We start from the raw sequence: 13,456 nt of genomic DNA on the forward strand, positions 1-13,456 counted from the left end.
ATTTTTTACTTTGAGACAGGTTCTCAGTAAGTGTCCAGGCTCACCTTGAATTTATAGGCTGGCCCAAGCAGTCCTTAAACCTGTAATCCTCCTGGCTCAGCCTCCTGAGTGTCAGGGAATCACAGACCTACGTCACTAACCTCAGTCAATATCATGTACGTCTGGATGCCTGTTATAAGTTAGCTATGAAACTGAAGAACTGCTTTTTAAAGGTGCTTGTATTTATATGCATGTATAAAATGGCAAACATTTCCACATGAGCTTAATCATATTCCCATGTGTAAAGCAATTTGTTCTTTAGACAGAATGCAGGTGGGAAGTACGTCTGTCACCCATGTTCTCCAGTCTTCCTCCACGTGTAGGTCTCGCTGTCCATTAACTGCCTGTGTGAGAGTCCGTTGAGTGCCAATGCTCTGGTGTCCTATACTTAGTGACAAACTACAGAATGCTGATCCTGGTGTCCATCAGTCTGAGATCCAGTGTGCTGGACCACCACTCACTAGGGGCCGTTGAATATCATTTTCTTCATCTAGTCTACCGTTTACGGTTCACATAGTGACTTTTATTTTGTTTTGTATTAAGACCTACATAAATAATACTTTTTTTATCTTTTTTTCAAAGCTGGGGACCGAACCCAGGGCCTTGCGCTTGCTAGGCAAGCGCTCTACCGCTGAACTAAATCCCCAACCCCTAAATAATATTTGTTTAAGTTGTAAGTCATTTTTCTACCAAAATGTTCTCTTTTAGCAAGTCAAGATAAAAAAAAGACTTTATTTTCTTTTGCTTTTCTCAGATAGGAAGTTTTGCTCATATAAGTTTGTTTTCTTTTGCAATCTTGCTGACTTTGGTGCACAGTGTTATATCCTAAATTTTAGATGTTCCTTTTCATGCCAAGTCTCCCCTGAAGGCAGTTCACAAATTTCCTTTCCCTTCAGATTCCAAACAAACTGACAAACCCGGGTTGAGGTCTGATTCAGCCATAACTGTCCTTGTGACCCTCTGAATAAGCCTTACCCTTTGCAGACCTCAGTTTCCTCACTTATGAAATAGGACCGTGACTTTAAGTCATGGAAACTGAGATTAATGATGCATGCAGATAATTCAGCAGGGTGCTGGCTGTGAGTGTCTGTGTTCACTTAGTTTCCCTTCCGCTATTCCTTATTTCCCTGGGCAGTTCCCTTTAATTTAAGACTAACACTTTTGAAACAAGCCTTAGTGGAAACCCTGACTTTGGACACAGGTACTGTATTGGAGAGCCTTGTGTCATGTCTCAGAGAGATGAGGGAGAATCAGGTTTCTTATGAAAACTGGATCTGGAGTGGGCTCTGTCCTTTTCACCTATTTACTCTGCTGTCTTTTCTGTGAGCCTACTGTGTGCTAAGGATGGGTAGCAAGAGAACTTAACTCTTGCCCTCATAGATCTTGTGGGGACGTCAGAGCAAAGTAAATAGAACACTTTTCAGCCTGAGAGGTACGTGAGGGAGAGGAGGATGCAGGGAAAGAGAATGGATAGACAGGACAGACCACATCTGGATGGGTTTCTAGGAAGAGGAACTGTGTCAGCTGAGACCGAGGACAAAATGGAGAGAGGGGCGGGCGTGGGGAAAGTAGGGAAAGCTTCTTCTAGATTGAAGCTGCTCTCATGGAAGCTCTTAAGTAGAAAAGGCTCGGTGCTTTTGCAAGCCGAAAGAAATTCTGCATGGCAGAATATAGAGATAAAGAGAAGGCCGCCATGACAGGTATTTCATTGTTGGAGAGGAGAAGGTGCAGAAATGTCAACGGCTGTACCAGGACAAGTTAGTTAAGCCTGTTGTTCTAGGGTAAGTTTTAGCATTCCCCTCTCCACTCTGTTTTGGTTGATTTTTTGTTTTACCAGACCAGGTTCCCCTGTGGGTGTAGCCCTGGCTATCTTGGAACTTGTTCTGTAGACCAGCCTGGCCTCAAACTCACAGAGATCTGCCTCTGGAATTAAAGGCATTCACCAACACTACTGGAAATAATGTATTATTTTACTTCATGTGTATGGGTAATTTTTTACTTCTATATACCAAGTACATTCTTGGTACCCATAGAGGCCAGAGGAGGGTGTTAGGTCCCTGGAGCAGGCGTTACAGCAGGTTATGAGCTGTCACAGGGATGTTGGGAATCGAATCCTGATCCTCTGAAAGAACAAACAGTGCTTAGCTACAGAGGCACCTCTCCTGCCTCCCTTTCCACTCTTAAAAGGTTCTGGAGTTAAACAGTATGGATTTTAGTCCATACGTTGTTAAGTGGGGAACCTTTGACAAACTTTAAAGCGGAGATACGGAATGACTGACTCTGTAGGTGACTCTGTAGGCGTGTGCAGATACAGGGAGGAATATTGGAAGGCTTGTTACTTCAGGCTTTGGCAAGGCATAGAACAATGTGGAGAATAGAGATGTGTAACAAGGTCGAAAGCAGTTTTGAGTTGAAATGGTTAAGTTCTAGTAACAATTTAGATACAGAGATGAGGCCGAAGGAGTGGTGAACAAACCTCTCTCTGCCCTCATCCGAAAAGCGTCTTCCCGCAGCAGATAGAAGTAACACAGATCCATCACCAAACAGTATGCACAGAGTGAGAGGCCTCGGAGCACTCCGTCCTAAAGGGGAGGTTTTTAACAAATTCTTCCCCTCGAGGCTCAGGAGCTATGCAGAATAGAAGGAAAGAGTGTAAGACGCGGAGGTGATGGTTGACTCCAAAGGAAACCATGTCTACAAGGCTGGTGCACACTGAAATCATAGAGACTGTGGCAGGGCACACAAGACCTGCATACGTTCAAACCAGATAGGAACTCAGCACTGAGAGGGGAACGTGACCTGGGGTACCATCCCCAACCAAGAAATTATCTGCAATCGATACCCACTGGCAAACGGAGAGAAAATCAGTTTTCTCCAATGGAGTTTCACTGGGCATATTACCCACACTCTGGGGCAGGCTCCTGTGCCCAGGAGTAATTAACCAACAAAAAATGAACTCGGTGGTTTGTTTTTTTAAAATTTTTTTGACTGTATTTGCTCTGTTTGGGCATTTTTTGTTTTTGATGTTTTGTTTGTTTTTGCCTTGTTTGTCTTTTGCATGTTTATTTCTATTTGTGTGTGTTTCCTTTATGTTTGTCAGAGAGAGAGAGAGAGAGAGAGAGAGAGAGAGAGAACACAAAGTTGAGTGGTTGAGTGGTGGGGGGAACATGATAAAAAATTACATGAAAAAAATTGAATAAAAGTTAAAAATATTTATAAATAAATAATAAAAATAGAGAATAAGTCTTAGCTGGGCACCGTAGTGCATTATTGTAATCTTAGCAAAGGCAGAAGATCTTGATTATGAGGTCAGCTTGGGCTATGCAGCAAGGTCCTGTAGCAATGGGCAAGCAAGCAGACAAACACACCAGCAAACAAACACACCAGCAAACAAACACACCAGCAAACAAACACACCAGCAAACAAACACACCAGCAAACAAACACACCAGCAAACAAAGCAATGCCCAGGCAGATGGAGGGAGGTACCACATACAGGAGTACAGATGGATGGCTGGAGTAGATAGATGTAAAAGAAGAGAAGGATGGGGCCCAGACTGTGACTCAGTCGATCTGAGATGCCACAAAGATGACAGCTGTTTATCCAAAGATGATACAATGACTACATCTATTAATCGCATGTAGATCTAAGTGTGTCTAAGACTCAAACCCTTCTCTTCTGCATCCAAACCTTCCCGAACCAGAAAATCTCAACTGTATCAATGTGTTTAGGTTTGTTTTTTTTTTATGTTTGCTGAGCGTGAATTTGATGGATCTCTTGACTTTTTCCTGTGAATAGTTAGTTGTAGTAGGACTCTAAAAGTACATTTTAAGGAAAAAAGAAAGAAAGAAAACTTTAGAAAATGAAGATCGAAGTATCCAGTCTCCTAGCTTCTTCTGAAGGAGAGAGGGGAAAGGGACGAGAGATATGGACAGAGGGAATACGAGATTCTGGGGCGTGGGGCTGGAGAGATGGCTAGAAAGTTGAGAGTACTTGTTTGTGCAAAAGGACCTGAGTTTGGTTCCCAGCACCCACACAGAGGCTCACAACCATCTGTAACTTCATCCTCTAGGGTATCTGAAGCCTTCTTCAGACTTCTGCGGGCACAAGGCATCCATCATACATGCACGCAGGCAAAACACTTATCTACATACAAAATAAGATTATGGGGTGTGTTGTGGGGTCTGAGTCTTTCACACCAGATAGAAGGCTTGATGCCTTCCCTAAAGTTACTCAGGTAGACAGATCGAGTGAGACGTTCTGTCTTCTTCTCTACAAGTCTCCCTTTCCCCTAGGAGTACAAATTCTATGAATAGTCCTTTAGAAAGACCACTTAGCAAATGTCTAAATGCAAAGGACATTTTGTTTGTCCCATTTAAGGGGAAGGTTTGGGCTTCTTGGGGGGGGGGCTCTTTACACAGACGTCCTATTGTCAGCAGAGGTAGTTTGATCGTCAAGGTTTCCCGTGTCAAGAAGCACACATGCTTTGAGCCAGCTTGCCACAGAGTGCTTCATTGTGTCCATTCATTTACGTGAGCATGTTAGCACAGCTGACGTGTCCATTTGCTGCGGAGCAACAGCTGGCCGCCTGGCCTGTCAGTGTGGCTGCTGTTCCAGCCAGCAGCTGCCGCTTTACTGCCAGGTAGATGGACTGGGAGGAGAGGCATCTTGCAAGGTCATTGCTTTTGGAATTCCTTGGATATTGCACAGTGGACTTGGCATTGGATGGAGCCGGTCAGTGTGTGTCAGGGTGCTGCCTTCTGATTGAGTTAGTGCTTTCGATTTAAGACAATTACAATGAGTTTTAGACAAAAGGATACAGTCATTGTACCCTTGACTAGGGCACGAGGCTGATTTCATTCATCAATAACAGCCAGTGTCAGCCAATGAATTAAGTCTCACCACCCATAGGAATTAGGTTTAAACCATGCTCACGGAATTACCAGCACACTTGTGATCATTGAGAAAGCAACATTTGCGCATGCCTCGAGTATCGTGTTTACCCCCAATGACTTGTCCTTTTTTCATCTATGTCCCTCAGCTGTCATCCCATGTCTGGAGAGTGTGGCTGCAAGCCGGGTTGGTCTGGACTGTACTGTAATGAAACATGCTCTCCTGGATTCTACGGGGAAGCTTGCCAACAGATCTGCAGCTGCCAAAACGGGGCTGACTGTGACAGTGTGAGTGGAAGGTGTGCCTGTGCTCCAGGATTCAAAGTGAGTAACTTGGGCTCTGGAGGCTGGAGAGCGGTGCAGGGTGGAGAATAGCCACAGCATGGTTTGTGTGAGCTACTGGGAAGTACAGTACATGTGATCAATCTATCCACAGCACTCATGGGAAGGGAACCATTTGAGATAAGTAACTCTAATAGTCCACCGATGGCTGAGAACACTGATGGAGCTGTCAAGGCATCACTAATGTTCAATACAAGAACACATCAGGAAGTATGACCCCTCATAACTGTTCCTTCTGTACTGGTATTACTCTGACCTATCAGCAGCACAGAAATAGTTTTCTATATGGTTATTAGCTATTATTTTCAATAGTTTCTGTTTGAATTCCACGAAATTTAAAGACTCGACATGCACCAGGTGAACATTTATGATATGTTCACAGTCTATAGCCAGTTACACTGGGTTTTGAGGTCCCTTTGGGAGTTCAGATCCTACAGATGTACCTGTACAACATGAGCACCGAGTTGTGTCTGTGGGCCCTACGACCGTAGCTATCGAAAAGGGGAAGTGGTTTCTGGGATTCATTTCTTCCCATTGTAAAGACGGTAACACTGAACTCTGAAGAGCGTTGGTGGTCACTCCAGGGCACATAATGTAGAAAGAGTGGTCTGTCTCAGAGCCAAGAGGAAACTTTCCAGAGTTTTCTGATCAGTGTCCCAATCCTCAGGCTGACCTCTGAGTTAACACCTTCTCTTAAGAGTCTTTGTGTCTTTGGAAAGAGATGCCCCTGGGTCACTTTCAGTAGCTCAGTTCTATGTTTAATGCCCACTGTTGGATAAATTGAATCATACCACTGGCTCAGTATTGTCGTGGTTCAACCATTAACAACATTACATATTATACAAGGTGACCTGTGAAGCATTCAGATGTGCAGTGTTTATATTTTTGTTGACAATAATTTTATGGCTATAATTTATGTGTATACATCTACTTGTGTAACCAATGGAGAAAGGCTTATTTTGGTGTTCTGTTATGAAGACAGCTCTAAAGAAGTCTGTGGGCTTTTGTGGGGGCATAGGTCCTATTTGATACATTATCATAAACATGAGTCAGCCGGGATTATACCTGAATCTCTACAATTTGCTTAGGAATGGTATTATAGCAACTTTCAAAAGTATGGAGTGTTAAAAATAGAGAAGAAACATAATTATCATTACCAAAGTATATTTGTGTTTGTGTTGGCATGGATTCCCTTGGTAAAAATAGCCTGTGTTCTACTGGTATGCTCATCTAGGGAACTGACTGCTCTACTCCGTGTCCTCTGGGACGCTATGGGATAAATTGTTCTTCTCGCTGTGGCTGTAAAAACGATGCTGTCTGTTCTCCTGTGGATGGATCGTGCATCTGTAAGGCAGGTAAGAGTATGTATGTGAATATCTTATCTAGTCCTGGTCCTCTGACCTCCTAGAGTCACTGGAACCTCTAGCTCTAAATTCACTAAAATCAGTGTGACCTCAGCATCCCTCATCCTTCCCAAGTCCCGAAAAAACTCAAACTCGGTCCTCTCTGAAGTTGCTGCCAGCGTTCAAAGTCAAGAGTCCGTGATTTGGGGAAGGGTAAACAAGCAGACACGTCTATGCCCCAAATGGCCCAACTTGGAATCATGACAAGCAGTGCAGCCAGCACAGACTTTATGTGCGGCACAGAATGTGTCCTCCGCACGCAGACGCAGCCAGGATCTTGGAAACACATTTTTCATAGTTAATGGCTATTGCTTCAAAGATAGGGTCAGTCTTCCAAAAACAAGCCTTCCGTTTCCTCTCATATAAACGGACAAAGCTTATCCTCCTACCCCGAGCATCACAGCGCGTTAAAGGTGACCTCACTCCACATTCCTTCCCAGGAGCCCACGGGATACTTCTCAGCATTGGCATCCCTGACCGATCACATGGCACAGTTGGCCGTTTGGTTCTTCGGGGTTTCCTTTTCATTTCTGGTCTAGGCCTTTTGTGGCAGAGCCAAGGCTGTCTGCTACTGCTGGGACTGGGGCTGGGCAGCGCTATTATGCATCTCCAAGATGTCTGTACAGGGAGACGTGGCTTGGAAGGGCTCAGTGAAGCTCCCGGTTGCCTTTGTTTTCTCACACGCTCGGTCGTTCTTGTCATGCAGGCTGGCACGGGGTGGACTGTTCCATCAGCTGCCCCAGTGGCACATGGGGCTTTGGCTGTAATCTAACCTGTCAGTGCCTCAATGGCGGTGCCTGCAACACACTGGACGGCACCTGCACCTGTGCGCCGGGATGGCGAGGGGAGAAATGTGAATTTCCCTGCCAGGTATGTGTGCTCTGGGTAGCCATGCCTGGAGGACTATGCAGGAGGGATGGCTTCTTTGTATAGTTTTTTCCCCTCCTGACTGAAGGTGAATGGGTATGACTCGATCTTCAGTAACTATTACAAGACTCGAAATAGACAGAGGCTTAGAAAGGGATCGAGTGGAGATCAGCTAGGCATGTCTTAAAGAATATCTCCTTCTCTCCTTTTGTCCCTCTGCTGATCTCCCAGCCCCCTTGTGCAGCATTTTCTGGTTCTTACACACTCCTGTCTTGGTGGCAGCAGGACAGCAGCACTGGTCAAACACCCAGTGTATGCCTGTCAACTCTCCAAGTATTTTGTTTCCATTATAATGGAAATCTGCAGGCTTTGGGGTGGGAAGTGACAGGGGGTTGAAAAGGGGGCGGTGGCTGGTGTCACAGAAATGTGCACTGGAGTGATGAAAGCAGGTTTGGAAACAGCCTTGGCTAATGTAAATATTTCTGGAGGCACGGGAGTCTCCTCGGTGCGAACTCCCTTCCCTTGACCTAATTTGGAGACGTGCATCATTAGAGGCATCTCCCTCCATAGCTGCTGCGAGGCTGGCTGACAGTGAAATAGGGAGCTCTGTCGTAACCTGTTGCGTGCCTGCTTTCCAGAGCACTTGACTGGCTTCTTTTCCTGTTTGCATCCTGCTTTCTTCTTGAGCCATCAAGCATCCTAGCAGCAGTGATGTGTTCTCTGCCCCTGGGGACATCATCAGATGACAATGTGACCCCACCCCACCCCCACCCCTGAGTTGGGCCATTTCAGAGACTGGACTTCCACCAAACCTTTTTCCTCCTCTGGGCCTCCTCTTGTTAAGTACAACCCATTTTCTAAAGGAGAAAGGATTCCTGACCTGCATTATTCTGTGCTCCCCAAGCCCCCAGGAGTTAAGCGAGCTTTGCTGTGTCTGTTCAGAGCAGTGAACCTATTATCTATGCCTGGAGGCATAGTTAGGTTGCCTTTTACTCTCTCATTACAGACAAAGTGGAAACCCCAGTGTAAGCTGCCCATCGTTTTGTAGTAGATGTATTAGTGAGTCTGATAGTTCAGGGGCTTCTGTTACAACAGAGCTAACCGCTGTGCAATCCTGTCCAACATTAGTGGAGCCTAATAAGTGGTCTAGTTGGTTTCTTTGCTTAATAAATCATTTGCCTAGGCAAATGATTACATCATCGAACACCCGCTGCCTGGTAATGCTGTTTCCCTGTTCCCACCCTCAGTGACTGGGCTGTTTTCCTCATTGTTTGGGTGATACAGAGACGTTTGTAGTACCCTACACCAGTCCCAAGGATCTGGGGTGAAAAATAAGATTTCCCTCCAAATAGAAACATTTCCATTTCTTTCTCATGAATCATGCCCATCGCCCAAGAGTTTACCCTTCATTGGGCTACTCACCAGTAGCATGTGCTTGGAGGGGTGAATGAGGAGGCTGCCGATGGAGTGTGCATTTACAGCTCTGAATCATAATGTTCTCCACAATTTAACCTCTTTCTGGAAAAAGAAGCAGTGTATTAAAGAAAATTATAACAGATTTTCATCTTTCTTTACTATGTCATGTATTCCACTGACAACTTAGAGAAATGAACTTAATTCAGATAAATATATGTATATATACACATATATTTATGTATATATTTGTATATATACACATATATGTATATATTAATATGTATATATACAAACACACAGGCACACACTAAATAGATTAGATCGATAAGTACAATAGTAAGTAAATAGGTAAATATAGATGTTATTACAGTAAACATAGCATACTAATAATCCAGTAATAAAATGTATAGATCGATATGTTACTATTTTACTATGTTTCTATGTAACATAGATGTACTATAGTAACATCTATGTATCTATGGACTTACCATCTATCTAATATGTCTAGCCAGTGTGTACCTGAATGTTTTGGACAAAGACCTCTTTCTCCTCTAAGGAAGACAATAATAGGAAAGACTAAACTATGTTTTAATAATAATTAGAGATAAATGAACATTTTTTTATGAGTTGTGCTAATGATAAGAAAAGGCTCTCAGTCAACTGGCATGCTTATATATTGTATATATGCATATGTATGTGTTGGCCTGAGTGGTTTCACCATGCAAATCCCCCGACTATTCTTATCAGAGATAAGCTAGAGTTGAAGCGGTTTTAAACTGCTACCTTCTCAGGCTTGCATTTTGCATCATGGGGAGGGGTGGTGTGATGGCATGTTCCTAAGACACATGTCAGAGCCCTTGCTGTTTGCCGTCAAGTGAATACCTAGGCTTGTCATTGCTGGTTTTAATGTCCTCTTCCTCACAGGATGGCACATATGGGCTGAACTGTGCTGAGCGCTGTGACTGCAGCCATGCAGACGGATGTCACCCCACTACCGGCCATTGCCGATGCCTCCCTGGATGGTCAGGTAGGAGCTAGGGCCAGTGTTTGAAAGAGATAACCAACACTTTAGTATCTAGTGGTGTTACTTACTCCTTCAAAGAAACACACACAGCTCAGTGTTTTGTTTTGTTTTTTCAGAAAAAAATCAAAATGCAGTAAAGTCCCTAGCAAGGGACACATTCTTACCATGATTTGTCATACTTCTATTGAGCTGACATGAAAGATCTAGTTGCTAAAATGTAGGCCAGCAAGATTTCTGTGATATATTTTGAGTATTAAGAGAAAAGAAAAAAATAAAATAAATCCCCTAGAACTATAATTAGAATCACCATAGAGATAAAACTATTAATGCTACTAATATAGTTCATATAAAATGTTGAATCTCTTTCCTAGAAATTAAAGTTTAAAAAATGCATCTTTCTTAAAAGTTTGAGTCATGACAAATCCGTGTTATGACCGAGCACGAACGTTCTAAACAGTAGAAATCCTTCCTTGTTTTATGTGGCTTTATGGCTCCAGCTAGGAAGTTTATCAGAGACACTGGAAGAAGAGCGATGTTTTCACTCATGATGTACAAGTTGGCTTAGACGTTTAGTGCCATCTTCAAAGCCCACAGTAAATCCTGAGCGAGAACTTCGCTCTCCTCATAGGGCCACTTTGCATTCCCACCAGCATAATTGAGTGTTTCCGTATCTCCGCCAGCACATCTGTCGTTCTGATGGCATCCGTCTCTGTGGGTGTGAAGTGGCACCTCTTTGAGGTTTTGCCTTATGCTCCTCTGGTGGCTGAGGACCCATTCTGTGCACTTATTGGCCACCGATACATCTTCTTGGCAGAAATATCTACCTAGATCCTTCATTAATTTTTAACAGAGTTATTTTTCTTTATATCATTGAGTTCTAAGATTATAAGATTGAGTTCTAAGAATTATATAAATTCTTTACCAGACACGATTTGCAAGCATTCCTTATTTTTTGCTTTTTTTTTTTTGTTATTTTCATAGTGTTCCCTGGAGCAGAGGTTTTTATTCTGACAGTCTACCTTGTCTAACTTTAACATTTTGTTCCCTTGTGCTTTTCGGTATCAATTCTAAGGAGTCAAGCTGGAGAGATGGCTCAGTGGTTTAGAGCACTGGCTGCTCTCCCAGAGGTCCTGAGTTCAATCCCCAGCAAACACAAGCTTCTCTCTACACAAGATAGATAAATAAGTAAATGCATTTTAAGAATTCTAAGGTATCATTGTTTTAACACAAGATTTTAGAAGTTTACTTTTGTGTTGTCTTCTAAAATTTTATATATACATTATCTATCTATCTATGTGTATACTATATACTTTTTTACTTAGGTCTTTGATTCACTTTGAGTTAATCTTTTACATAGTATGATTGGGGTGGAGAGGGAGCAAACTTTATTCTATAACCAGTGACCTCAGCACAGATTTTTGAAGACCATTCTACCCACCTATTGAATATCTTAACTTCTTCCTTGCCAGAAGTCAATTTCCCACAGTTGTGAAGCTGATTTCTGGATATTCTGGTCAATCTAATCAATCTGTATGTTTGTTCTCCAGCTAGTAAACTTCGTCTTTGATTGTAGTAACTTTGTAGGACGTTTTAAATTGGGAGAAGTGTGAACATTCCAATCTTGCCTTCTTTTTATGGTTGGCTCAGTCATGCTGGACCCTTGAATTTCCATATGAGTTTTAGCATTAATATTCTAAAACTAAGCAACATGGAAACTTAATGGGATTTGGCTGATAGATTAATTTGGGGAGCACTAGAAATTTAGCCACATTGAGTCCTCACATTAACAAACATGGCCTGTCACCAGCAAGTCCTTCGAGAGGATCTTTTACCCCTCCTAGAATTTGCTGAGAGCTTCCTCAGTTGAAGATGAAGAAAAAAGGGATGAACTGTCACGTGTTAGTGTCAGAGCTTCCTTATCAGATGGGACTAGCCTGTACAATGACTTTATCAGATGGGACTAGCTTGTACAATGACTTCATTTGCTGCCTTAGGAGTGATCATGGACTCAAGGCCACTATCCCTGTAGTTCCTTCTTGCCTTGTGTACTTGGCTTTATGGTAGGAAAGTCCACCTTTCTATGTCCCTGTAACCTTACCATCACTGATGTTGAAGCTGGGTCGTGTCAGGCCTTAAAAACATCTGTGATTTCACTAGGGTTCTTGGGCTTTGTGAAATGGACAGACCATATTTAATTCTCAGTGACTTCAGTGAGTAAAATAGCACTTATTATCTGGTAAATTCAAGTCCTAAGGGAAAGGCCACATTATTCGATTTGTGCCCTCCTCTATCAAATCTGCCTTTGTCTTATAAATACATAGAGAAGGGGAGATGTCCTTGAACATACCGGTCAGAACTCAAGTGTCGTCAACCTGCTCTGTTGATTTAAAGCCAGGATGTAAAAGGCACAACCTAACTATACAAGAGGAAAACAAGAGATGAGTTGGCTTACAGCCAGTCAGAAAATGTGTTCCTGGCATTCCACAGTCTGGGTCATGGGGTAAGACAAATTATTCCCCATCTGGCCTAAGACCTACCAGGCTCCTGTGGGAATGCACTGGCTTCGCCACACAATGTGATCGTATAATCCTCTGCCCATCTGTGACCAGCCCGCTTCCTGTCTCACGTCATGGATCTCTCTCTCTCTCTCTCTCTCTCTCTCTCTCTCTCCCTCTCCCTCTCCCTCTCCCTCTCCCTCTCCCTCTCCCTCTCCCTCTCCCTCTCCATGTCTGTCTGTCAGTCGGTCTGTCTGTCTCTGTCCTGTCTCTTTGCTCTGTAGCCTGTACTTATGTGTCTATTACTCTCAAGCGAGCCCAGTGGTTCCAGTGCCTCATTTCCATGAGCCTGGGTTTAGAAGTAGCTGTCACTCACTGAGCCTACCGAAAGATTGTTCCCCACACTCATAGAACACATTTGGTCCGAGCAAACATATGTGTGTGGGGGAGGGGGGACAGTTTCAGAAAGTGTAAAAACACATCACATTCGGAATGAGAGTTTCTGCGTAATATTTACACAGGGCATCATTTCATTGTTGGCCATGAATAGACTCACTTTTTTTCACTGGTAAGTTTGTTTTGAGTAAGTTCCTTGTTAAGATTTTTTTCCCAACCAAGGAGCCAGTTTCAGCCAAATCACTTCCATGAGCCCAGGGAAGCACAGGGATCAGTCTCCTTTCTTCTTTGCTGTTGAGATTGCTCTAGGTGCTATGCTAGGATCACTTGCTGGAGAGGCACCGGTCTGATGTAGCAGGGAGGGGTCCTCAGTGAACTGCAATACAGGACTTAGGCTCTTCCCCTAACAGAGGTAACAAAAGTGGCACAAAGTGGTCAGCCAGTGAGGACACGGGCAGGGGTGGCCATGAAGGGGAGACTGAAAGCAGAGGGGACTACATTAGTATACTTAGACTGCATAGCCATCATGTCGTCTTCAAAGGAAATTTGGTTTCTTAATCTGGAGTCATCACCACTCAAAAC

At 43.5% G+C, this 13,456-nt stretch overlaps 1 protein-coding gene across 3 annotated transcripts in view; it reads left to right on the forward strand.

Moving 5' to 3' along the window:
- Megf10 (multiple EGF-like domains 10) overlaps positions 1-13,456 on the forward strand; it is a 150,140-nt gene that overhangs the window by 104,168 nt on the left and 32,516 nt on the right. For all 3 annotated transcript variants that reach the window (XM_039096646.2, XM_006254747.4, NM_001100657.1), the window contains 4 exons: positions 5,081-5,255; positions 6,508-6,628; positions 7,383-7,546; positions 9,884-9,986. In XM_039096646.2, the coding sequence (XP_038952574.1) occupies positions 5,081-5,255; positions 6,508-6,628; positions 7,383-7,546; positions 9,884-9,986 (563 nt within the window). The remainder of the gene's footprint in view (positions 1-5,080; positions 5,256-6,507; positions 6,629-7,382; positions 7,547-9,883; positions 9,987-13,456) is intronic.

This window comes from Rattus norvegicus, chromosome 18, assembly GCF_036323735.1.
Source record: "Rattus norvegicus strain BN/NHsdMcwi chromosome 18, GRCr8, whole genome shotgun sequence".
Classification (NCBI taxonomy): Eukaryota; Metazoa; Chordata; class Mammalia; order Rodentia; family Muridae; genus Rattus; species Rattus norvegicus.